At 49.6% G+C, this 27,882-nt stretch overlaps 1 protein-coding gene across 1 annotated transcript; it reads right to left on the bottom strand.

Moving 5' to 3' along the window:
* Positions 1–1,962: 1,962 nt before the first annotated feature.
* On the bottom strand, positions 1,963–27,839 carry ASMT (acetylserotonin O-methyltransferase). The gene is made up of 8 exons (XM_074029247.1): positions 27,624–27,839; positions 20,101–20,275; positions 18,305–18,434; positions 14,306–14,374; positions 11,789–11,907; positions 10,193–10,333; positions 3,549–3,671; positions 1,963–2,244 (listed from the first exon to the last, which is right to left on the bottom strand). Exons 1-8 carry the CDS (start codon positions 27,690–27,692, stop codon positions 2,033–2,035), a joined length of 1,038 nt encoding a protein of 345 aa, XP_073885348.1. The 5' UTR covers positions 27,693–27,839; the 3' UTR covers positions 1,963–2,032.
* Between the last annotated feature and the right edge of the window lie 43 nt (positions 27,840–27,882).

Genomic DNA, 27,882 nt, shown 5'->3' with positions numbered 1-27,882 from the left:
CCTGGCCAATATGGTGAAGTCTCCTTCTCTATTAAACATAATAAAATTAGCTGGGCATGCTGGCGCGCGCCTGTCATTCCCAGCTACTTGGGAGACTGAGGCAGGAGAATCATTTGAACCTGGAAGGCAGAGGATACAGTGAACCAAGATAGCGTCACTGCACTCCAGCCTGGATGACAGAGTGAGACTCTGTCTCAAAAACAAAACAAAACAAAACGACTACAACAAAAACTTGACTGTAATAGAAGGAAACATACGAGCCTCCTGTAGGTGTTATCACTCATAAGTTTCACTTCACAAATGGCCATTTTGAGGGAGCCCCAAAGACAGCAATTATTCTTAAATTATAGAGTTGATCAACCAAAGGTCAATCATAGTAGTGTCAGCAATGCTGAAAAAATGGTGGCGTTTTTTGTTTTGTATTGTTTTGTTTTGTTTCTGAGATGGAGTTTCACTCTTGTTGCCCAGGCTGGAGTGCAATGGCACGATCTCGGCTCACCGCAACCTCCACCTCCCGGGTTCAAGTGATTCTCCTGCCTCAGCCTCCCAAGTAGCTGGAATTACAGGCATACCCCACCACACCCGACTACTTTTTTGTATTTTTAGTAGAGACGGGGTTTCTCCATGTTGGTCAGGCTGGTCTCGAACTGCTAACCTCAGGTGATCCACCTACCTCGGCCTCCCAAAGTGCTGGGATTACAGGCATGAACCACCACGCCTGGCCGTCTCTTTTTTTTTTTATAAGTACATCAGTCATATTGGATTTTGAGCTCACCCTAATGATCTCATCTTAACTTGATTTCATCAGCAAAGATCTTACTTCTATTTTTTTTTTTTTTTTTTTGAGACAGAGCTTCACTCTTGTTGCCCAGGCTGGAGTGCAGTGGCACAATCTCAGCTCACCAGAACCTCTGCCTCCCAGGTTCAAGCGATTCTCCTGCCTCAGCCTCCCTAGTAGCTGGGATTACAGGCATGTGCCACCATGCCCAGCTAATTTTGTATTTTTAGTAGAGACAGGGTTTCTCCATGTTGATCAGGCTGGTCTCAAACTCCCAACCTCAGGTGATCTGCCCTCCTGGGCCTCCCAAAGTGCTGGGATGACAGGCATGACCCACCGTGCCCGGCCGATCTTACTTCTCAATAAGATCCCATTCACAGGTTCCAGGAGCCACAGCCTGGACAGATCTTTTGGGGGACAGAATTCAACCCACGACAACTTGCTTTGACAATTATTCCATTTGTTTTGTTTTCTCATCTTTTTAGTTGGAAGAAAAAAAAAAGCGTTTAGACTGAGAGTAAAGAAAGTACCAAAATCATCTAAAACGTACACTAGAGGAAAACAAGAAGTAGAAAACCTTGTTGACATCACGGAAGAGGCCCAGGGAGAGATGGGTACGAGATTGGTAGGAGGGAAATCTTTGCCTCCTCGGTAACATCTTCTGCTGATTTCTCTGTATCCACAGATGGGGCGTGATCTAATCTGACGGCAAATGCCTGTGTTCTCATGGCGGCTGCATGGAAAGATTTGAGTACAGATCCATACAGGAGAGACAGACAGGACTGTCTGAGGCAGAAAGAGAGAGAGAAAGCTTGTCTCACGGTTGAACACTTCTCACTGTTGAAATGGCATCACTAATACTTCACAGAGCTGTGCAAGGCAGCCTGAAAGGAGAACCTCATATTTCATAGACACCCATTGTTGCTACATCCATCACTGGTGCCAAAGTTCTGTTCAGGATGAAGCTTCTAACAGACACCTCTCAAGGTGAACACTGCAGCCCCACTTTAAAGCATGAAGAGGACCCAAACATTGCCTACGGTCAATGTCAAAGCTGAGCTCTCCCACCCCCATCAGTGTGATCCTCAGTAAAGCCCGGGAAACAATCTACAAAGTAGAGGCAGTCCAACCCTGTCCATAGAAACCTCCAGTCACTTATCGTGTGAACACCAAGAACAAGAAGCCACTGGAGATACATCTCTTTATTATTATGTCTTGTGTGCTTTGACAGTAGTTCCAGATCACAAGAAAAAGTTATTTCCTGACTAAAATGGCATCATAAATGGCTCCTGTTTTCTTAAACTGGAAGTCTCTGAAGCCAGCAGAGGAGAGGAGCATGTGGTAGTGGGTGGGGGTCCTCTCCTGCCCTTCTGTCTGCACAAGCATGTTCAGAGAGTAGAGCTGCGTGAGCAGAGGGCCCCGCCTGTCTTCATCCAGGAGGCTTTCAATTACCAGAATGCCACCACCTAGAAAGGGAGGGGCACAGTCCACATCACACACACAGACTGTGCCAAAGTCCCAGTGAACCATAAGGACAACCAGACTTCAGAGGACAGTCAGGGCACTGTCTCCATCACACACTCAGAGGCTGTACCCACATCCTCATGAACCACCAGATGGGTGGACTTCACAGGAGAACTGGGACACTGTCTCCAACACAGACACAGAGGCTGTACCCACGTCCTCATGAACATCAGGATGAGTGGACCTCACAGGAGAACTGGGACACTGTCCCCAACACACACACAGAGGCTGTACCCATGTCCTCATGAACCATCAGGATGAGTGGACCTCACAGGAGAACTGGGACACTGTCCCCATCTCACACACAGAGGCTGTGCCCACGTCCTCATGAACCATCAGGATGAGTGGACCTCACAGGAGAGCTGGAACACTGTCCCCATCTCACACACACAGGCTGTGCCCATGTCCTCATGAACCATCAGGATGAGTGGACCTCACAGGAGAACTGGGACACTGTCCCCAACACACACACAGAGGCTGTGTCCACATCCTCATGAACCATCAGGATGAGTGGACCTCACAGGAGAACTGGGACACTGTCCCCATCTCACACACAGAGGCTGTGCCCACGTCCTCGTGAACCATCAGGATGAGTGGACCTCACAGGAGAGCTGGAACACTGTCCCCATCTCACACACACAGGCTGTGCCCACATCCTCATGAACCATCAGGATGATTGGAGCTCACAGGAGAACTGGGACACTGTCTCCTTCACACACACACACAGAGGCTGTGTCCACATCCTCATGGACCATCAGGATGGGTGGACCTCACAGGAGAGCTGGGACACTGTCTCCTTCACACACACACACAGAGGCTGTGTCCACATCCTCATGGACCATCAGGATGGGTGGACCTCACAGGAGAACTGGGACACTGTCCCCTTCACACACACAGAGGCTGTGCCCACATCTTCATGGACCATCAGGATAGGTGGACCTCAGAAGTCAGTGAGGCACTGTCCTCATGACACACACAAATACTAGCCTAATTCTGAAACAGTTTCACCAAAGTGAGGCCACTGAAGTTTCAGAGGACCTTTCACTTTTTCCATCTTTATGTGGTTTTATCAATAGAAGAGAAATTAGGACTCTATTTCTTGTACGTAGTTATCTAAAAGGAAAGCCTTTTGGCAGGATGTCTACACTTACCTGTGGGATGATTTCAGTGCCTGCCTTCTCAATGTGACTCGTGTAGTTCTGCCCCGAGTCACAAGCACAGCTGATATGCAAACCCTACAGCTTACCTGGCTTGCAAGTATGGTAGACCCTCTCCAGCAGGTGTGAACATTTTCCATCTGCCCAGTCATGGAGGATCCTGGCCAGGATGTACAGATCTGCTTCCGGAAGAGGGTCTTTAAAGAAATCCCCTGGAACACAGGGCAATAGGACAGGCACCCTGAGGTCAGCCTGCCATCCAATCCCATTTGACTAAACCTATTTCAGGTACAAAAGGTCACCGGGATGGGTCATACCTTTCCCAGGTCTTCCAGGCTAGTGACCTGCAGATCTAGCCTTGAAAAACAAAAAGGCTCAGGAGAAAGATAAGAAAATACTGAATGATATGTGTCTCCAACACACACACACAGAGGCTGTGCTCACGTCCTCATGGACCATCAGGATGGGTGGACCTCACAGGAGAACTGGGACACTGTCCCCTTCACACACAGAGGCTGTGCTCACGTCCTCATGGACCATCAGGATGGGTGGACCTCACAGGAGAACTGGGACACTGTCCCCAACATACACACAGAGGCTGTGCTCACGTCCTCATGGACCATCAGGATACGTGGACCTCACAGGAGAGCTGGGACACTGTCCCCAACACACACACAGAGGCTGTGCCCACGTCCTCATGGACCATCAGGATACGTGGACCTCACAGGAGAGCTGGGACACTGTCCCCAACACACACACAGAGGCTGTGCTCACGTCCTCATGGACCATCAGGATGGGTCGACCTCACAGGAGAACTGGGACACTGTCTCCTTCACACACAGAGGCTGTACCCACATCCTCATGGACCATCAGGATGGGTGGACCTCACAGGAGAACTGGGACAGTGTCTCCTTCACACACAGAGGCTGTGCTCACGTCCTCATGGACCATCAGGATGGGTGGACCTCACAGGAGAGCTGGGACACTGTCCCCAACACACACACAGAGGCTGTGTCCACATCCTCATGGACCATCAGGATGGGTGGACCTCACAGGAGAGCTGGGACACTGTCCCCAATACACACAGAGGCTGTGCCCACGTCCTCATGGACCATCAGGATGGGTGGACCTCACAGGAGAACTGGGACACTGTCCCCAACATACACACAGAGGCTGTGCTCACGTCCTCATGGACCATCAGGATGGGTGGACCTCACAGGAGAACTGGGACACTGTCTCCTTCACACACAGAGGCTGTGCTCACGTCCTCATGGACCATCAGGATGGGTGGACCTCACAGGAGAACTGGGACACTGTCTCCTTCACACACAGAGGCTGTGTCCACATCCTCATGGACCATCAGGATGGGTGGACCTCACAGGAGAACTGGGACACTGTCCCCTTCACACACAGAGGCTGTACCCACATCCTCATGGACCATCAGGATGGGTGGACCTCACAGGAGAACTGGGACACTGTCTCCTTCACACACAGAGGCTGTGCTCACGTCCTCATGGACCATCAGGATGGGTGGACCTCACAGGAGAACTGGGACACTGTCTCCTTCACACACAGAGGCTGTGTCCACATCCTCATGGACCATCAGGATGGGTGGACCTCACAGGAGAGCTGGGACACTGTCTCCTTCACACACAGAGGCTGTGCTCACGTCCTCATGGACCATCAGGATGGGTGGACCTCACAGGAGAACTGGGACACTGTCTCCTTCACACACAGAGGCTGTGCCCACATCCTCATGGACCATCAGGATGGGTGGACCTCACAGGAGAACTGGGACACTGTCCCCAACACACACACAGAGGCTGTACCCACATCCTCATGGACCATCAGGATGGGTGGACCTCACAGGAGAGCTGGGACACTGTCCCCAATACACACAGAGGCTGTGCCCACGTCCTCATGGACCATCAGGATGGGTGGACCTCTCTCCTTCTCCTTTAAAAAATCATGTTATGATTTCTTTTTTGTTTTGTTGTTTTGTTTGAGATGGAGTTTTGCTCTTGTCGCCCAGGCTGGAGTGCAATGGCCCGATCTCAGCTCACCACCACCTCCACCTCCTGGGTTCAAGCGATTCTCTTGCCTCAACCTCCCAAGTAGCTGGGATTACAGACATGCACCACCACACCGGGCTAATTTTTGTATTTTTAGTCGAGACAGGATTTCTCCACGTTGCTGAGGCTGGTCTCGAACTCCCAACTTCAGGTGATCCGCCCGCCTCAGTCTCCCAAAGTGCTGGGATTACATGTGTGAGCCACCATGCCTGGCCCGTGTTGTGATTTCTTTCTTTCTGATGTCTCCTGCAAAAGTACACCTGCTATTATGACTCAAAGCCGTGGATTCCAGGAGGCCCTGGGAATTCGGTCAGCACCTGCTATCTGATGAGTTGAACCGAACCTCCAGTCAAGACCCGTTCCCAGATTTGGAGTAAACACCGAAGAGTCACCCTTTATCTTTTACGTGTGTGATGTCAAACACTCAAGTCTCGTCATACGTTTCCTGCAAAGTCATAAGGTGCCAAACTTGGGAGAGATCTTGGTGAGCTCTGTGCAGGAAAGAGTTAACTCAGGCCAGGCGCGGTGGCTCACGCCTGTCATCCCAGAACTTTGGGAGGCCGAGGCAGGTGGATCACAAGGTCAGGAGATCGAGACCATCCTGGCTAATACGGTGAAACCCTATCTACTAAAAATACAAAAATTAGCTGGGCATGGTGGTGGGTGCCTATAATCTCAGCGACTTAGGAGGCTGAGGCAGAGAACTGCTTGAACCGGGAGGCAGAGGTTGCAGTGAGCTGAGACAGTGCCACTGCACTCCAGACTGGTCGACAGAGCGAGACTCCACTTCAAAAAATAAATAAATAAATAAATTTTTTTTAAAAAAAAAAGGCCGGACACGGTGGCTCACACCTATAATCCCAGCACTTTGGGAGCCTGAGGTGGGCAGATCACAAGGTCAGGAGATCGAGATCATCCTGGCTAACACGGTGAAACCCCGCCTCTACTAAAAATACAAAAAAATATTAGCCGGGCCTCGTGGCGGGCCGCTGTAGTCCCAGCTACTCGGGAGGCTGAGGCAGGAGAATCTCTTGAATCTGGGAGGTGGAGTTTGCAGTGAGCCAAAATCCCGCCACTGCACTCCAGCCTGGGCGACAAGAGCGAAACTCAGTCAAGAAAAAAGGGGGGGAGGGGGGGAGGGGAGGGGGGAGGGGGAGGGAGGGCGAGGGAAGGGGAGGGAAGGGAAGGAAAGGGAAGGGAAGGGAGAGAAAAGAAAAGAAAAAAGAAAAGAAAGAAGGAGGGAGGGAAGGAAGGAAGGAGGGAGGGAGGGAGGGAAGGAAGGAAGGAAAGAGACAGAGAGACAGAGAGAAAGAAGAGAAAGAAAGGAAAGAAAGAGAAGAAAGAAAGAAAGAGAAAGAAAGGAAGGAAGGAAAGAAAGGAAAGAAAGAAAGAAAGAAAAGAAAGAAAGAAAAAGAAAAAGAAAGAAAGAAAGAAAGAAAGAAAGAAAGAAAGAAAGAAAGAAAGAAAGAAAGAAAGAAAGAAAGAAAGAAAGAAAGAGAAAGAAAGAAAGAGAGAGAAAGGAGGGAGGGAGGGAGGGAAGGAAGGAAGGAAGGAGAGAGACAGAGAGAGAGAAAGAAAGAAGAGAAAGAAAGGAAAGAAAGGAAGGAAGGAAAGAAGGAAGGAAGGAAGGAAGGAAGGAAGGAAGGAAGGAAGGAGAAACGATGTGACTATGTGTCACAGAAAGCAGGCAGTTTGCCTGGGGTCTCATGGTAAATGGAACTCACGTGCAGCTTCCAGATTCCAACCCTGGATGCTTCCCATTAAACCATAAGGTATCCTAACAGTTGTTCAGGTTGCAAAACCATGAACAAAAAAAACATTTTCTCTCAGGTCCTATCCAACCAACAAGTGTTGCTACAAACTCTTTCATTTTTTTTATTTTTTTATTTTTGAGATAAAGTCTCGCTCTGTCGCCCAGGCTGGAGTGCAGTGGCACGATCATGGCTCACTGCAGCCTGCACCTGCCACGCTCAGGCGATCCTCCCACTTCGACCTCCACAACAGCTGGGGCCACAGCTGTGCACGGCTACACCTGGCTATTTTTTTTTTTTTTGGTAGAGACAGGGTCTCACCATGTTACCCAGGCTGATGGTAAACTTCTGAGCTCAAGTGAGCCACCCACCTCAGCCTCCTAAAGTGCTTGGATGACAAGCAGGGGTCACTGCCCTGGGCCTTACCTCTTTTTTTTTTTTTTTTTTTTTGAGACAGAGTCTCACACTGTCGCCCAGGCTGGAGTGCGGTGGCACCATCTGGGCTCACTGCAAGCTCCGCCTCCCAGGTTCACGCCATTCTCCTGCCTCAGCCTCCACAGTAGCTGGGACTACAGGTGCCTGCCACCTCGCCCGGCTAATTTTCTTTTTTAATTTTTAGCAGAGACGGGGTTTCTCCGTCTTAGCCAGGATGGTCTCGATCTCCTGACCTCGTGATCCGCCCGCCTCGGCCTCCCAAAGTGCTGGGATGACAGGCGTGAGCCACCACAGTGGGCCTGGACCTTAACAATCTGAGAGGACAATGGACGCTGTAATAGGAAATCTTAAAGCCTTCTTCATCCAACTCAGGACCTTGGCATACGCTGATTGCTCCTAAAACAAGGCTTTATTTTTTTAAGATGTCCTGGATCTTGGGTCACTGCAACCTCCACCTCCCAGTTCAAGTGATTCTCCTACCTCAGCCTCAAGTAGCTGGGACTACGGGTGCACACCACCCTCCCCAGCTAATTTTTTGTATTTTTAGTAGAGACGGGGTTTCACCGTGTCAGCCAGGATGGTCTCGATCTCTTGACCTTGTGATCCGCCCGCCTCGGCCTCCCAAAGTTCTGGGATTACAGGCGTGAGCCACCGCGCCCGGCCAGCGTGCTGTTTCTTTCACATAAACCAGGTTCTTCTCATCCTTCAGGTCTCATCTCAGCCTCTCGCGACCAAGCTAGTTCGATTTGATGTTTTCTCCATGGAATACAACTCAGTCATAAAACGGAAAGAAATAATGCCTTCGCAGCAACTTGGATGGAGCTGGAGGCCACCGTTTTACATGAAGGAACTCAGGAATGAAAAAAATATATTGGATGTTTTCACTTACAAGTGGGAGCTAAGATACGAAGATGCAAAGACATACAAATGAGACAAAGAATTTTGGGGACTCAGGGTGAAATGTGGGGAGGTGGGTGAGGGATAAAAGACTCTCAAAAAAAAAAAAAAAAAAAGAAAAGAAAAGAAAAAGAAAAGTCGGGCACGATGGTTCACGCCTGTCATCCCAGCACTTTGGGAGGCTGAGGCGGGCAGATCGCCCGAGGTCAGGAGTTTGAGACCGGCCTGTCCAACATGATGAAATCCCACCTGTACTAAAAATTACAAAATTTAGTCAGGTGTGTGGTAGCAGGCACCGTCATCCCAGCTACTCAGGAGGCTGAGGCAGGAGAATTGCTTGAACTGGGGAGGTGGTGGGTGCAGAGAGCCGAGATGGTGCCACTATACTCCAGCTTGGGCAACAGATGCAAACTTTGTCTCAAAAATAAATAAATAAAATAAAATAATTTTTTAAAAACAGTACATATTGAGTACAGTGCACATGGCTCGGGGGATGGGTGTAACAAAATCTCAGAATTCACCACTAAAAAACTCACCTGGTTGGGCACGGTGGCTCACACCTGTCATCCCAGCACTATGGGAGGCCGAGGTGGGTGGATCACCTGAGGCTGGGCGTTCAAGAGCAGCCTGGCCAACATGGTGAAGCCCCGTTTGTACTAAAAATACAAAACTAGCCGGGCGTGGTGGGGGGCACCTGTAATCCCAGCTACTTGGGAGGCTGAGGCAGGAAAATCACTTGAAGCCGGGAGGTGGAGGTTGCAGTGAGCCAAGATTGCACCACTGAACTCCAGCCTGTAATCCCAGCAGTTCAGGAGGCCGAGGTGGGCAGATCACCTGAGGTCGGGAGTTCGAGACCAGCCTGGCCAACATGGGGAAACCCTGTCTCTACTAAAAGTTCAAAAATTAGCCGGGCGAGGTGGCGGGCGCCTGTCATCCCAGCTACTCGGGAGGCTGAGGCAGGAGAATCGCGTGAACCCGGGAGGTGGAGGTTGCAGTGAGCTGACATTGCACCACTGCACTCCAGCCTGGGGGACAGAGCAAGACTCTGTATCAAATAATAATAATGATAATAATAATTGTAAGAAAGCTGTATACCTACACACAGCTTTCCATCCATCATGAGTAACAGACAGTGTGGAGTTGAGGGTGTTGTTGGGAGCAAGAAGAAAACCACGACAGGCCAGGCGTGGTGGCTCACACCTGTCATCCCAGCACTTTGGGAGGCCGAGACGGGCGGATCACGAGGTCAGGAGATCGAGACCATCCTGGCTAACATGGTGAAACCCCGTCTCTACTAAAAATACAAAAAACTAGCCGGGCGAGGTGGCAGGTGCCTGTAGTCCCAGCTACTCGGGAAGCTGAGGCAGGAGAATGGCGTGAACCCGGGAGGCGGAGCTTGCAGTGAGCTGAGATCTGGCCACTGCATTCCAGCCTGGGCGACAGAGCGAGACTCTGTCTCAAAAAAAAAAAAAAAAAATCGCATGACGTTTTCATCATCTCCCAGAAGCGTCCAGCCACACCCCGTGCTCGGAGAAACCATGAGACACGTCTCTGCTTCCCTGACAGACACCAACACACCTTCCTGGAGGTGAATGTCTTCCTCCTCCGGGAATGAGAAGTGCTGCTTTGCCGTCCGCACCACTTCTGGGACGTCGAAAACGGTGACCTTACATCCAGGATACAGAGACAGGCATTCCTTTGCCAGAGCTCCAGGGCCACCTGGAAGAGGACAAAATGTGTCTGGCCCCCAGAGATGAACCGGGAAGACGTCACTCGCCCTCCACGCACCGTGGACCCATGAAGGGTTCAAACCAGGAACTTGGGTCCTTCCACCGTGTCTGGTCTTCGACACCAGCCTTGCCAACGTGGCAAAACTCCGTGTCTATCAAAAAAATACAAAAATTAGCCTGCCGTGGTGGCGGACGCCTGTGATCCCAGCTACTAGGGAGGCTGAGGCAGGAGAATCGCTTGAACCCGGGAGGCGGAGGTTGCAGTGAGCTGAGATCACACCACTGCACTCCAGCCTGGGCGATAGAGCAAGATTACATCTAAAAAATAAAATAAAATATAGGGGCTGGGCACGGTGGCTCACGCCTGTCATCCCAGCAGTTTGGGAGGCCGAGGCGGGTCAATCACGAGGTCAAGAGATACAGAGCAGCCTGGCCAACATGGCAAAACCCCGTCTCTATTTAAAAATCCAAAAATTAGCCTGGCATAGTGGCGTGCACCTGTAATCCCAGCTACTCGGGAGGCTGGGGCGGGAGAATTGCTTGACCTGGGAGGCGGAGGTTTGCAGTGAGCTGAGATCACACCACTGTACTCCAGCCTGGGCAATAGAGCAAGATTACATCTAAAAAAAAGATAAAATATAGGGGCCAGGCATGGTTGCTCACACCTGTCATCCCAGCATTTTCGGAGGCCAAGGCAGGTGGATCACGAGGTCAAGAGATACAGACTAGCCTGGCCAACATGGCAAAACCCCGTCTTTATTTAAAAAATCCAAAAATTAGCCTGGCATAGTGGCGGGCACCTGTAATCCCAGCTACTTGGGAGGCTGGGGCAGGAGAATTGCTTGACCTGGGAGGCGGAGGTTGCAACGAACCGAGATCGCACCACTGTACTCCAGCCTGGGCAATAGAGCAAGATTACATCTAAAAAAAAAGATAAAATAGAAATAAAAGAAAAGCGTGCTTGCGGCGGCGATGTTTGCTGACTCTAGGAAGTGCCCAGTGCCGGGAGGAATGATTCCTCCAAGACCAGAAATCCCCTACATGTCAAAGCATCAGAATGCAGAAAATAAAAGCCATTGTTAGGCCGGGCGCGGTGGCTCACACCTGTCATCCCAGCACTTTGGGAGGCCGAGGCGGGCACAGCTCATGAGGTCAAGAGATCGAGACCAACATGGTGAAACCCTGTCTCTACTAAAAATACAAAAAATTAGCCGGGTGGGGGAGCTTGCACCTGTAGTCCCAGCTACTCTGGAGGCTGAGGTGGGAGAATTGCTTGAACCTGGGAAGCGGAGGTTGCAGTGAGCTGAGATCGTCCCACTGCACTCCAGCCTGGGTGACAGAGCGAGACTCCATCTCAAAAAAAAAAAAAGACGTTGCTAACATGCTCCCTACAGAGAACAGGAGACACGGCTGTGAGGTATTGGGGGTTGGGGGGGGTACCTACCACCAAGGTCGCACATAAGTGGGAACCCCGAAAGGTCAAAGGCGGTGAGCACGCTTCTCCCGTTGACGCTCCAGACCTCCTGCAGAGCTTGCATGAACTGCAGCCGCTCACCCTCAGACCTGGCGTGCAAAGCCACGCTGGTGAAGACGGTGAAGATCCGGGCAAGCGTCCAGAGCAAGGGCGTACATAACCCCCTGCTGAGAACAGAGCTGTACCCCACAGTGCACCTGAGGGCTTCGTATGTGTGAAATGGAACACGGAGTCATTTGGGATGGGGGAACCAGAGACAAAGAGGTCGGCCACCAAAGGGTACGCAGCTCTGGGAAACCCGGGGTCGAGTCAGAACGCATCATTGTTATCTGGATGGGAAGGGATTTCCCCACTCGATGGGAAGGGATTTCTATCCGAAGAGGAGTTTAGATGTTTTCTAAGGGGAAAGTCGATAATACGTCCCCCCACCCACAGAGCTCAGCTCCAGAGGACAAATCCAGGAAGGGGGGGGGGGGTCCACATATCCTGGGGCAGGGGCCCCAGAAGGTGGGAATTCAGGTGGTGGGGGAAGAGGCTAGAGAAAAGGCAGGAACTAGTAAGGGAGGGAGGTGAGATGGAGCCAAGGACAGCTGGACACGGAGGCGGACAGAGCTCATGTGTTGCAAGCTCCCTCTCTCCTCCTGTCCTCTTTAAAGAGCCTGCTGCGGGGGTTTGCCTCAGAGTAATGAGGGCTGCAAAACTGCCTCTTAGGTACCAGAGTCAGTATTCAGGTGATGACCACACTAAAAGCCCAGGCTCCACACCGCAACACGTAAGCATGGAAGAGACGGGGACTTGTGCCCACTAAACAGATACATATATACACATATACGTACACATGTATACATATATTCACATATATATGAAGGAAGGAAGAAGGAGAAAAAGAAAAAAGGAAAGAAGAAAGGAAAGGAGAGAAAGAAAGAGAGAGAAAGAAAGAAAAGAAAAAAGAAAGGAAATGAGGAAGGAAGGAGGGAAGGAAGGAAGGAAGGAAGGAAGGAAGGAAGGAAAAGAAAGAAATGGGTGAGGGAGGGAGGAAAGGAGAGAGGGTGGGTGGGAGGGAAGGAAGGAAGGACTAAGGGAAGTGGGGAAGGAAGGAAGTGAGGGAGGGAAGTAGAGAGGGTGGGAGGGAGGGAAGGGAGGAAGGAAGGAGACAGGGAGGGAGGAAGGGAGAAAGGAAAGAAGGTAGGAAGGAAAAAAAGAAACAAGGAAAAGAAAGAAAGAGAGAAAGAAAGAAAGACTGAAAGGAGAAGAGAGGAGGAAAAAAGGAGGGGAAATATGGGGCATGAAAACGGAAGACGAGAGAAAGGAGAAGACGGGAGAGGAGAAGGAGAGAGGCAGGCGAAGGGAGGCGACGGGAGAGGTAGAAATGAAAAGAGAGGAGAGAAGGGAAGAGAAAGAAAGGAGGAAAGAGAGGAGAAAGGAAGAGGAAAAGAAGAGAAAGAGGATGAAAGGGGATGGGAGGGAAAAGGAGAGGAGAGGAAAGAAGAGAGTGAAGAAGAGAGAAGGGAGAGGAGACAAGAGAGTGAAGATGGGAGAGAGGAGGGGGGAGGTGGAGAGAAAAAGAGAGGAGAGAAGGAAAAGGAGAGAAAGAGAGGAGGACAGAAGAGGAAGAGAGGGAACAGGATGGAAGGAGAGGAGAGGGGAGGGGAATAGAGGGGAGAGGAGGGGAGGAGAGGAGAGGCTGGGGGGCAGGCAAACCCCTCAGGCATCCCCTTGTCCTTCATACGCTTCTCTACTCCATGCCTCAGCTGGAACACTGGACCGGCCCATCAATCCACCTCCACCTTGGAATTCCAGGTAAGAGCTTCAGGCAAAGGCCAAAGCTGTGTCCACATCCACAAAGCAAAGTGAAGAACTGGGGTCTCCCCTGGCCTCACCTTCACCTCTGACCAAATCAAAAACTGGGCCTCTATTTTCTTTCTTTCTTTCTTTCTTTCTTTTTGAGATGGAGTTTCACTCTTGTTGCCCAGGCTGGAGTGCAATGGCGTGATCTCAGCTCACTGCAACCTCCACCTCCCAGGTTCAAGCGGTTCTCCTGCCTCAGCCTCCCGAGTAGCTGGGATTACAGGTGCACACCACCACACCCGGTTAACTTTTGTATTTTTAGTAGAGACGGGGTTTCACCGTGTTGGCCAGGCTGGTCTCAAACTCCTGACCTCAGGTGATCCGCCCACCTCGGCCTCCCAAAGTGCTGGGATGACAGACGTGAGCCACCGCGCCTGGCCGGTGCCTCCATGTTCTACATAAACACTGAGTTTGTGAGTAGTCCTTTGGAAGGAAGGGTCAAGTTGCAGCCACTCAACAACTGGATCCATTCGAACATCAGAATCTGGGATGGTAGTGGGGGTGGGGGGTGTTATTTTAAACTAAATGGTGACTTCCTCCTGGGTTATCCCGTTTGAGTACATTGATTGGGTCTCCTAAGTCCTTTAGAAATAAACACAATCTTATCTGAGTTGTTGGTTTCAAAGTGATGGGTGTTACCTGTAGATGGCTTTAAAAAGGTCTTCAGCGGGAACGCCAAACGTCTGCAGGTACTGGTTCTTTCCTTCTCTAAGAAAAGAGAGGGAAGGCTGCTGTTTAACTACCTCATCTCATCATCCATCTCACCTCATCATCTTATCTCATCATCTCATCTCACCTCATCATCTTATCTTATCTCATCTCATCATCTCATCTCATCTCATCATCTCATCTCATCATCTCATCATCTCATCTCATCATCTCATCTCATCTCATCATCTCATCTCATCATCTCATCTCATCATCTCATCTCATCTCATCTCATCATCTCACCTCATCTCATCATCTTATCTCATCATCTCATCTCACCTCATCATCTTATCTCATCTCATCATCTCATCTCATCTCATCATCTCATCTCATCATCTCATCTCATCATCTCATCTCATCTCATCATCTCATCTCATCTCATCATCTTATCTCATCATCTCATCTCACCTCATCATCTTATCTCATCATCTCATCTCATCTCATCATCTCATCTCACCTCATCATCTTATCTCATCATCTCATCTCACCTCATCATCTTATCTCATCTCATCATCTCATCTCATCATCTCATCTCATCATCTCATCTCATCTCATCATCTCATCTCATCATCTCATCTCATCATCTCATCTCACCTCATCATCTTATCTCATCATCTCATCTCACCTCATCATCTTATCTCATCTCATCATCTCATCTCATCTCATCATCTCATCTCATCATCTCATCTCATCTCATATCTCATCTCATCTCATCATCTCATCTCATCATCTCATCTCATCATCTCATCTCATCTCATCATCTCATCTCATCTCATCTCACCTCACCTCACCTCACCTCATCTCATCATCTCATCTCATCTCATCTCATCTCATCTCATCATCTCATCTCATCTCATCATCTCATCTCATCTCATCATCTCATCTCATCTCATCTCATCTCATATCATCATCTCATCTCATCTCATCATCTCATCTCATCTCATCTCATCTCATCTCATCATCTCATCTCACCTCATCATCTCATCTCATCATTTCATCTCATCTCATCATCTCATCTCATCATCTCATCTCATCTCATCATCTCACCTCATCTCATCATCTCATCTCATCTCATCATCTCATCTCATCTCATCATCTCATCTCATCATCTCATCTCATCTCATCTCATCATCTCATCTCATCTCATCTCATCATCTCACCTCATCTCATCATCTCATCTCATCTCATCATCTCATCTCATCTCATCATCTCATATCATCTCATCTCATCATATCTCATCATCTCATCTCATCATCTCACCTCATCATCTCATCTCATCTCATCATCTCATCTCATCATCTCATCTCATCATCTCATCTCATCATCTCATCTCATCTCATCTCATCATCTCACCTCATCTCATCATCTCATCTCATCATCTCATCTCATCTCATCATCTCATCATCTCATCTCATCTCATCATCTCATCTCATCATCTCATCTCATCATCTCATCTCATCATCTCATCTCACCATCTCATCTCATCTCATCATCTCATCTCATCTCATCTCATCATCTCATCTCATCTCATCATCTCATCTCATCTCATCTCATATCATCATCTCATCTCATCTCATCTCATCATCTCATCTCATCTCATCATCTCATCATCTCATCTCATCTCATCTCATCATCTCATCTCATCTCATCATCTCATCTCATCTCATCTCATATCATCATCTCATCTCATCTCATCATCTCATCTCATCTCATCATCTCATCATCTCATCTCATCTCATCATCTCATCTCATCATCTCATCTCATCATCTCATCTCATCATCTCACCTCATCTCATCATCTCATCTCATCTCATCATCTCATCTCATCTCATCATCTCATCTCATCATCTCATCTCATCTCATCTCATCATCTCATCTCATCTCATCTCATCATCTCACCTCATCTCATCATCTCATCTCATCTCATCATCTCATCTCATCTCATCATCTCATATCATCTCATCTCATCATATCTCATCACATCTCATCTCATGTCATCTCATCATCTCATCTCATCTCATCATCTCATCATCTCATCTCATCATCTCATCTCATCATCTCACCTCATCATCTCATCTCATCTCATCATCTCATCTCATCATCTCATCTCATCATCTCATCTCATCATCTCATCTCATCATCTCATCTCATCTCATCTCATCATCTCACCTCATCTCATCATCTCATCTCATCATCTCATCTCATCTCATCATCTCATCATCTCATCTCATCTCATCATCTCATCTCATCATCTCATCTCATCATCTCATCTCATCTCATCTCATCATCTCACCTCATCTCATCATCTCATCTCATCTCATCATCTCATCTCATCTCATCATCTCATATCATCTCATCTCATCATATCTCATCACATCTCATCTCATGTCATCTCATCATCTCATCTCATCATCTCATCTCATCATCTCATCTCATCATCTCATCTCATCTCATCTCATCTCATCATCTCATCTCATCATCCATCTCACCTCACCTCATCTCATCATCTCATGTCATCTCATCTCATCATCTCACCTCATCTCATCATCTCATCTCATCATCTCATCATCTCATCTCATCATCTCATCTCATCATCTCACCTCACGTCACCTCACCTCACCATACCATCTCATCTCATCTCATCATCTCATCTCATCTCACCATCTCATCTCATCTCATCTCATCTCATCTCATCATCTCATCTCATCTCATCTCATCATCTCATCTCATCTCATCTCATCATCTCATCTCATCTCATCTCATCTCATCTCATCTCATCTCATCATCTCATCTCATCTCATCTCATCTCATCTCATCTCATCTCAGTCGCCCAGGCTGGAGTGCAATGGCATGATCTCGGCTCACTGCAACCTCTGCCTCCAAGGTTCATGCTATTCTCCTGCCTCAGCCTCCCGAGTAGCTGGGACTACAGGCGCCCGCCACCGCACCCGGCTAATTTTTGTATTTTTAGTAGAGACGGGGTTTCACCATGTTGGTCAGGCTGGTCTTGAACTCCTGACCTCTTGATCTGCCCGCGTTGGCCTCCCAAAGTGCTGGGATTACAGGTGTGAGCCACCGTACCCGGCCTTATCTTATTTTATGAGATGGAGTCTCGCTCTGTCGCCCAGGCTGGAATTCTATGGCACTATCTTGGCTCACTGCAATCTCCGACTCCTGGGTTCAAGCGATTCTCCCGCCTCAGCCTCCTGAGTAGCTGGGACTATAGGCACCCGCCACCACACCTGGCTAATTTTTTGTATTTTTAGTAGAGATGGAAGTTTCACTGTGTTGGCCAGGCTGGTCTCGAACTCCTGACCTCAAGTGATCTGCCCACCTCGGCCTCCCAAAGTGCTGGGATGACAGGCGTGAGCCACCGCACCCGGCCACACCAGGTGATTTCTACCGTCTGCTCTGGGTGAGCAACTCTAGCAATTCCATGATTGGTTCTGCAAGAAATCTGCCATTTCAGGCTGGGTGAGGTGAGATGGTGCCACTGCACTCCAGACTGGTCGACAGAGCGAGATTCCATTCAAAAAATAAATAAATAAATATATATATATATTTTTTTTTTAAAAAAAAGGCTGGGTGCGGTGTCTCACGCCTGTAATCCCAGCACTTTGGGAGGCTGAGGTGGGCAGATCACCGGAGGTCAGGAGATTGAGACCATCCTGGCTAACATGGCGAAACCCCGTCTCTAGCTGGACGTGGTGGCAGGTGTCTGTAGTCCCAGCTACTCGGGAGGCTGAGGCAGGAGAATGGCTTGAACCCAGGAGGCGGAGGTTGCAGTGAGCCAAGACTGTACCACTGCACTCCAGCCTGGGTGACAGAGCGAGACTCCGTCTCAAAAAAAAAAAAAGAAACTTTCCCTTTCACCTCCTCCAATGCCCCTTCACCAGCCCCCCGGGGGTACCACCTGGATGCAGTCCCCACCTCACAGCATCTGCCAGGTGGCCCCAGCACCCGTAACTGGTCCTGCCCATGTACTTTAGCAGGTTGCATTGTGAGGTCGGGCTGACCCTGGTCAGGTAGGCGCTGGACAGCTCTGTGTTTTGATAGAAAGCTGAAACACACAAAAAAGAACAGGGAGAAAGCAGTGAGATTCCGAGTCCCTGCTGGCGGACGCTCCCCAGCTCACCAACGTGGTGATTTCCACATGATTCCTGCCTGGGAGCGCCAACACCCGCACAGCTGGGGCATTCTGTGGAAGGCACAAAGGTGACCTGGGGCAGCTGGCACCCCCGTCAGGTTCGGTTTAGACAAATCCCATCAAGAGTTTTGGGTGGAGGAAGTACAAATGCAGTTGAACCATGAGAGAAAACACACATTACATTTCCCAGAGTGTCTAAAATAACATATTGAGGCTGGGCACAGTGGTTCACGCCGGTCATCCTAGCACTTTGGGAGGCAGAGGCAGGTGGATCACCTGAGGTCAGGAGTTCGAGACCAGCCTGGCCAACAGGGCGAAATCCTGTCTCTACTAAAAATACAAAAACTAGCCTGGCCAGGTGGCGGGTGCCTGTAATCTCAGCTACTGGGGAGGCTGAGGCAGGAGAATCGCTTGAACCCGGGAGGCAGAGGTTGCAGTGAGCCGAGATTGCACTGCTGCAGTCCAGCCTGGGCAACAGAGCGAGACTCTGTCTCAAAAACAGAGCGAGAGGGCCGGGCATGGTGGCTCACTCCTGTAATCCCAGCACTTTGGGAGGTCGAGGCAGGTGGATCACCTGAGATCAGGAGTTTGACACTAGCCTGGCCAACATGCTGATACCCCGTCTCTACTAAAAATACAAAAATTAGCCAGGTGTCGCGGCTCACGCCTGTAGTCCCAGTTACTCAGGAGGCTGAGGCAGGACAATCGCTTGAACCGGGGAGGCAGAAGTTACAGGGAACCAAGATCTCACCATTGTACTCCAGCCTGGGGACAGAGTGAAACTCCGTCTCAAAAAAAAAAAAAAGAAAGAAAGAAACCCCATCATTCGCATAACATCTCTGGCTGTTTTTTTTGTGTGTGTATGGTTTTGTTTTTTTTGTTTTGTTTTGACACAGGACCAATCCTCCTGCCTCAGCCTCCTGAGTAGCTGGGACCACAGGCGTGTACCACGACTCCCTGTTCATTTTTGTATTATTATTATTATTATTATTATTTTGAGATGCAGTCTTGCTCAGTTACCCAGGCTCACCGCAACCTCTGTCTCTCAGGTTCAAGCAATTCTTCTGTCTCAGCTTTCCGAATAGCTGGGACCACAGGTGTATACCACCTCTCCCAGTTAATTTTTCCGTCTTTTTTAGAAATGGGGTCTTGCGACGTGGCCCAGGCTGCTCTCGAACTCCTGGGCTCAAGGAATCCCCCAGCCTGGGCCTCGCACTCTGGCAGCTTTGACGTCCCCAGGGCAGACCTCGGTAGCTACGACACAAACCACATGAACCCCCAAACCTGCAAATACAGACGGAATCTCGCTCTGTCACCCAGGCTGGAGTGCAGGGGTGCGATCTCGGCTCACTGCAACCTCTGCCTCCCGGGTTCACGCCGTTCTCCTGCCTCAGCCTCCCCAGTAGCTGAGAAGACAGGCGCCCGTCACCACGCCCGGCTAATGTTTTGTATTTTTTTAGTAGAAATGGGGTTTCGCGGTGTTAGCCGGGATGGAGACGGTCTGGCTTTGTACAAAACACATGGGCTGCAGAGGGTGGCCCGCTTAAAATGCCTCCTTCAAAACACCCATTGTCCTCACCTTTTCCTGCCCTCGTCTCCACTTTCAACAGCTTCAGGGACACGCAGGTGTCCAGCAGGAGCTCTGTCCCGTGGGAGCTGGCCTCCACACCTGCAGCCACTGCTGCCACGTCCAGGGGCCCTGGGGCCTCGGCGAGAAGGTCGAACACCCCCAGCTCGCAAGCGGCGAAGAGAACCTTGAAGGAGGAGCAGAAATAAAAGGTCAGCGCTCAGCCTGACCCTGGGAACCCATGGCCACAGAAACACCCCATAGGACGCCAGGCTGGGGAGGAACGCATTGTTTTATTTACATTTTTACTCATTTCTTTCTTTCTTTCTTTCTTTTTTTGAGACGGAGTCAAATGAGGTTGCACCACTATGGAAAACAGGCATTTTTATTTATTTATTTATTTATTTATTTATTTATTTATTTATGTTAATTTATGTATGTATTTTGAGATGACGTCCCACTACATCGCCCAGGCTGGAGTGCAGTGGCGCCATCTCGGCTCACCGTAACCTCCGCCTCCCGGGTTCAAGCGATTCTCCTGCCTCAGTCTCCCGAGTAGCTGGGATTACAGGCCTATCCCACCATCCCCGGCTAATTTTTGTATTTTTAGTAAAGACGGGGTTTCACCATGTTAGCCAGGCCGGTCTGGACCTCCTGACCTCAAGTGACCCGCCCTCCTCAGCCTCCCAAAGTGCTGGGATGACAGGCATGAGCCACCACGCATGGTCCTCTCTCTCTCTTTTTGAGACAGTCTTGCTCTGTCGTCCAGGCTGGAGGACGGTGGCGCGATCTCAGCTCACTATAACCTCAGCCTCCTGGGTTCAAGTGATTCTCCTGCCTCCCCGTCCCGAGTAGATGGGATTACAGGCGCCCACCACCACACCCAGCTAAGTTTTCCATTTTTAGTAGAGACAGGGTTTCTCCATGTTGGCCAGGCTGGTCTTGAACTCCTGACCTCAAGTGATCCACCCGCCTCAGCCTCCCAAAGTGCTGGGATGACAGGCGTGAGCCACTGCGTCCAGCAGCTCTTGTTCTAATAACTTTGTATTAACTAATTTTTTCTGTTAAGGGTAGAGAAAGTTTTATTCTATTAAGGTTGGATTAATAATAATTAATAATTAATTAATAATAATTCTATTAAGATTGTGTTAACTTGTTTCGTTAAGTTTTTATGGTTGTTATTCTGTTAATTATATTAAGGTTGTCTTAGCTCCTGTTTTATTTGTATTAATTAATTACTCTATTAAGGGTGTGTTAGGTTATTCTGTTAAGGTTTTATGAGTTCTTGTTCTTATGAAGCTTGTATTAAGATGTATTCTATTCAGGTGGTATTACCTTTTTTGTTAAGCTGTTATTAATTCCTGTTTGCTTAAGATTGCATTGACTGCTTGTTACAGTAAGTCTGCATCAAGTTTATTCTACTAAGCTTGTATTAGCGCCTTTTCTATTAAAGCTAGATTAGGCCGGGCGCGATGGCTCACACCTGTCATCCCAGCACTTTGGGAGGCCGAGGCAGGCAGATCACTTGAGGTCAGGAGTTCGAGACCAGCCTGGCCAACACAGGAAAACCCTGTCTCCACTAAAAATACAAAAAGTAGCCAGGCGTGGTGCATGCCTGTAATCCCACCTGTTCAGAAGGCTGAGAATGGCATGAACCCAGGAGGCGGAGGTTGCAGTGAGCTGAGATCGCACCACTGCACTCCAGCCTGGGCGACAGAGAGAGACTCGGTCTTTAAAAAAACAAAAAAGCTATATGAATTCTTGTTCTTTAATGTTGTATTAACCTTTTAAAACTAGCATTGTGTTCTGTTTTATTCATTAAAGTTGTATTCATTCCTGTTGGGGATGGGTGAATTAATTGTTCTTTTAAGGGTATATTAAATGTTATCTTCTTACGTCTATGTTCACTCTTGGTCTATGAAAGTTGCATTAACTAATTGTTTCTGTTAAGGGTGTACTAAGCTTGATCTTTTTTTTTCTACTCCCAAAAAGTTTTATTATTATTATTATTATTATACTTTAAGTTCTGGGATACATGTACAGAACATGCAGGTTTGTTACACTGGTATACATGTGCCATGGCGGTCTGCTGTAGGTATACACCTGTCATGGTGGTCTGCTGTAGGTATACACCTGCCATGGTGGTCTGCTATAGGTATACACCTGCCATGGTGGTCTGCTGTGGGTACACACCTGCCATGGTGGTCTGCTGTGGGTATACATGTGCCATGGTGGTGTTCTGTAGGTATACACCTGCCATGGTGGTCTGCTGTGAATATACACCTGCCATGGTGGTTTGCTGTAGGTATACATGTGCCATGGTGGTGTTCTGTAGGTATACACCTGCCATGGTGATCTGCTGTGGGTATACACCTGCCATGGTGATCTGCTGTAGGTACACACCTGCCATGGTGGTCTGCTGTGGGTATACACATGCCATGGTGGTCTGCTGTGGGTATACACGTGCCATGGTGGTTTGCTGTAGGTATACATGTGCCATGATGGTCTGCTGTAGGTATACACCTGCCATGGTGCTCTGCTGTGAATATACACCTGCCATGGTGGTTTGCTGTAGGTATACATGTGCCATGGTGGTGTTCTGTAGGTATACACCTGCCATGGTGATCTGCTGTAGGTACACACCTGCCATGGTGGTCTGCTGTGGGTATACACGTGCCTTGGTGGTCTGCTGTGGGTATACACATGCCATGGTGGTGTTCTGTAGGTATACACCTGCCATGGTGGTCTGCTGTGGGTATACACGTGCCATGGTGGTTTGCTGTAGGTATACATGTGCCATGGTGGTGTTCTGTAGGTATACACCTGCCACGGTGGTCTGCTGTGGGTATACACGTGCCATGGTGGTCTGCTGTGGGTATACACCTGTCATGGTGGTCTGCTGTGGGTATACACGTGCCATGGTGGTGTGCTGTAGGTATACATGTGCCATGGTGGTCTGCTGTGGGTATACACCTGCCATGGTGCTCTGCTGTAGGTATACACGTGCCATGGTGGTCTGCTGTGGGTATACACCTGTCATGGTGGTCTGCTGTGGGTATACACGTGCCATGGTGGTGTGCTGTAGGTATACACCTGTCATGGTGGTCTGCTGTGGGTATACACGTGCCATGGTGCTCTGCTGTAGGTATACACCTGCCATGGTGGTCTGCTGTGGGTATACACCTGCCATGGTGGTTTGCTGCACCCATCAACCTGTCACTTACATTAGGTATTTCTCCTAATGCTATCCCTCCCATAGGCCCCACTTTTTTTTATTTTTTGAGGATACTGGGTCTGGGTCTGTCTGCCAGGCTGGAGTGCTATGGTGTGATCTCGGCTCACTGCAACCTCTGCCTCCCAGGGTTCAAGAGATTCTCCTGCCTCAGCCTCCTGAGTAGCTGGTACTACAGGCACCTGCCACCATGCCCAGGTAATTTTTGTATTTTTAGTAGAGATGGGGTTTCACCATATTGGCCAGGCTGGTCTCGAACTCCTGACCTTGTGATCCACCCGCCTCGGCCTCCCAAAGTGCTGGGATGACACGCGTGAGCCACCGCACCCAGCCAAGGGGATACTCAATGTTATCTTCTTATGTCTGTGTTCACTCTTGGTCTATGAAAGTTGCATTAGCTAATTGTTTCTGTTAAGGGTGCACTAAGTTTGATCCTCTTAAGGTGGTATTAACTCTGCCTTAACTCTGGTTCTGTTCAACTGCTGACAGCTCCCATGACATGGTATCATGTGCCCTAAAGTGATTGTTCTTCCAAGATTTCGGACCCAGCAAACCCCCTGTGAACCAGCGACAGGCTTCGAATGAGCAGTCAGTAGCCCCAGCAGGCTGGGTCAAAGGAGGCAAAGGGAGCAGGTGACTGTTGTCTGGGACAGTAACAAAAACCCACCTCTACTAAAAAATAGAAAAATTAGCCAGACGTGGTGGCGCGTGCATGTCATCCCAGCACTTTGAGAGGCCAAGGCGGGCAGATCACGAGGTCAGGAGATCGAGACCAGCCTGGCTAACACGGTGAAACCCCGTTTCTACTAAAAATACAAAAAATGAGCCGGCATACAAAAAATTAGCTGATCACGGTGGCGGCGCCTGTAGTCCCAGCTACTCGGGAGGCTGAGGCAGGAGAATAGCGTGAACCCGGGAGGCGGAGCTTGCGGTGAGCCGAGATCGCGCCACCACACTCCAGCCTGGGGGACAGAGCGAGACTCCGTCTCAAAATAAAAAAAAATAAAAATAAAAATAGAAAAATTAGCCAGACGTGGTGGCGTGTGCCTGTCATCCTAGCACTTTGAGAGGCCAAGGTGGGCGGATCACCTGAGGTCAGGAGATCAAGACCAGCCTGGCTAACACGGTGAAACCCCGTCTCTACCAAAAATACAAAAAATGAGCCAGGCGTGGTGGTGGGCGCCTGTAATCCCAGCTACTTGGGAGGCTGAGGCAGGAGAACTGCTTGAACCTGGGAGACAGAGCTTGCAGAGAGCTGAGATTGTGCCATGGCACTCCAGCCTGGGCAACAACAGTGAAACTCCATATCAGAAAAGTAAATAAAAATAAAAAATAAATTAGCTGGGCTTGGTGGCAGGCACCTGTAATCCCAGGTACTCAGGAGGCTGAGGCAGGAGAATCGCTGGAACCCGGGAGGCTGCTCCATGTATGGGTGGCTGGGGAATAGGTATTTCCAACCCTTGGGGGCCTAGGGATAAAATTCAGGGGCTCTACAAACAAGGAACGAGAAGAGATTTCACTCTGATTTTCACTACCTCTTCCTAAGATGGGCTATTCCCGCCAACCATGAGCGTACTTCAAGCCACAGCTGTGATACAAGAGCCTGAGGGAGCCACCGGGTGCGGTGGCTCACACCTGTCATCCTAGCACTTTGGAGGCCGAGGTGGATCAACTGAGGAGTTGGGAGTTCGAGACCAGCCTGACCGACCTGGAGAATCCCCATCTCTACTAAAAATACAAAATTATCCGGGCATGGTGGGGCGGTGCCTGTCATCCCAGCCACTAGGGAGGCTGAGGCAGCAGAATCGCTTAAACCTGGGAGGCGGAGGTTGCGGTGAGCCAAGATCGTGCCACTGCACTCCAGCCCGGGCAACTAGAGTGGAACTCTGAAAAAAAAAAAAAAAACAATAACAAAAAACCAAAAAATCCTGTGGCTTGCTGACAGAGAACCCACAGATATTTTCATGTCACATGAGAGCTGTTGCGGACGTCTCAAAATACCACCAGCACATGACCCCCTTGCACAATGCTGCTGGTTTTTCTGTTTTTGTTTTGAGACAGAGTCTCACTGTGTCGTCCAGGCTGGAGCGCAGTGGCAGGATCTCGGCTCACTGCAACCTCCGCCTCCCGGGTTCAAGGGATTCTCCTGCCTCAGCCTCCTGAGCAGCTGGGATGACAGGCACCTGCCACCATGCCTGGCTAATTTTTGTATTTCTAGTAGAGACGGGGTTTCACTGTGTTAGCCAGGATGGTCTCAAACTCCTGACCTCAGGTGATCCTCCCGCCTCAGCCTCCCTAAGTGCCGGGATGACAGGCGTGAGCCAGCGTGCCCGGCCAAGATCTGCTGGTTTCAGTATCCTCATCGCCACCACCTGCAGCCATCATCTTGGTGTTGCTGTCACGAAGCAGTGGAGTTTTGTGTTGTCAAAACTGCAGTTTTACTCAAGAAAAAAAAAAACGGCGATTGCATGAGAGAAGCCCATTCCCTCAGCCCATGAAGTCAGCCACAGACGCTTTCATTCCAATCGCCTCTTTAGATCTTTGGAAACTGCAGTTGTTCAACATCTGGGCTCACCTCATCAAGACCACTGTACTGTTTAATACCGTTACCCAACGCACTGAACACCCATTCGTGGAGGGAGCTTTAAAAAAAATAAACGTATCCCGGCCGGGCGCAGTGGCTCACGCCTGTCGTCCTAGCACTTTGGGAGGCCGAGGCCGGCAGATCCCTTGAGGTCAGGAGTTCAAGACCAGCCTGGTCAACATAGTGAAACCCCCCCCCACCTCTACTAAAAAATAGAAAAATTAGGCCGGGCGCGGCAGCTCACGCCTGTAATCCCAGCACTTTGGGAGGCCGAGGCAGGTGGATCACGAGGTCAGGAGATCGAGACCATCCTGGCTAACACGGTGAAACCCCATCTCTACTAAAAGTACAAAAAATTAGCCGGGCGAGGTGGCGGGCGCCTGTAGTCCCAGCTCCTCGGGAGGCTGAGGCAGGAGAATGGCGTGAACCCGGGAGGCGGAGGTTGCAGTGAGCTGAGATTGTGCCACTGGGCTCCAGCCTGGGCGACAGAGCAAGACTCAGTCTCAAAAAAAAACCAAAAAAAAATAGAAAACTTAGTTGGACGTGATGGCACGTGCCTGTAATCCTAGCACTTTGGGAGGCCGAGGCGGGTGGATCACCTGAGGTCAGGAGTTTGAGACCAGCCTGGTCAACATGGTGAAACCCCGCCTCCACCAAAAATAGAAAAAATTAGCCATGTGTGGTGGCAGGTGCCTGTAATCCCAGCTACTCGGGAGGCTGAGGCAGAACTGCTTGAACCCGGGAGGTGGAGGTGGCAGTGAGCTGAGATCATACCACTGCATTCCAGCCTAGGCAACAAGAGTGAAACTCCATATCAGAAAAATAAATAAATAAATAATTAAATAAAAATTAAAAATAAAATAATTAGCCGGGCTTGGTGGCGGGCGCCTGTAATCCCAGCTCCTCGGGAGGCTGAGGCAGGAGAATGGCGTGAACCCGGGAGGCAGAGGCTGCAGTGAGCCGAGATCACACCACTGCACTCCAGCCTGGGAGACAGAGCAAGACTCTGTCTCAAAATAAAAAAAAATAATAAAGAATAAATTAAAAAATAAATCTCTGACTTATCTCTATGTTTGCATTAAAGTAAAATTCATAAAATTCACCATTGACCATTCTTGTTTTGTGTGTGTGTGGGTGGTTTTCTTGTTTCTGTTTTTTCTTTTTCTTTTTTTTTTTTTTTTGAGACAGAGTCTCGCTCTGTCGCCCAGGCTGGAGTGCAGTGGCACGATCTCAGCTCACTGCAACCTCCGCCTTCCGGGTTCACGCCATTCTCCTGCCTCAGCCTCCCGAGTAGCTGGGACTACAGTCATGCACCACCAAGCCCAGCTAATTTGTGTATTTTCAGTAGAGACGGGGTTTCACCGTATTGGCCAGGCTGGTCTCGAACTCCTGACCTCGTGATCTGCCCACCTCGGCCTCCCAAAGTGCTGAGATGACAGGCGTGAGGCACCGCGCCCGGCCCAATGTACTCACATATATTGATTGACGTCTCATGTCTGCCTAAAATGTCTAAAACGAAGCTGCCCCCGGACCACCTTGGACACACATCCTCAGGACCTCCTGAGGCTATGTTGCAGGTGCACGTCTCTCCCGATGGGAAATAAACCTCCTGAAACGATGGAGACTCATCATTTTTCTCGATCGACACCCCCCACAGTGGAACGTGAGTGTGATGAACGGAAGTCTACTCCCCTGCTTGTCCCACAGAGCGTATCCTACCTGGGACACCATGAAGCCGTTGGTGTACTCATTGAGGAGCCGATAGCCGTCGTCCCCTGAGGAACCCATGTCGTCTCCAATCCAGCCGCGGCGTCCGGAGCCTCTGGAGCGTTTGCTTCTAGGAGCACGGAGCCTGCTGGCAAGCTGGGAAAGAGGGACCCGCTCACGGCTGCTGTCTGAATCTCCCTGCTGGCTGCCCAGTACTCAAACAAAGACAGATCACTCTAGAAACTCGCATTAACCTTATTAGGGGATCACA

This window comes from Macaca fascicularis, chromosome X, assembly GCF_037993035.2.
Source record: "Macaca fascicularis isolate 582-1 chromosome X, T2T-MFA8v1.1".
NCBI lineage: Eukaryota > Metazoa > Chordata > Mammalia > Primates > Cercopithecidae > Macaca > Macaca fascicularis.
Note: the sequence above shows the minus strand (reverse complement) of the source record. Positions and strands in the feature narration are given on the sequence as shown.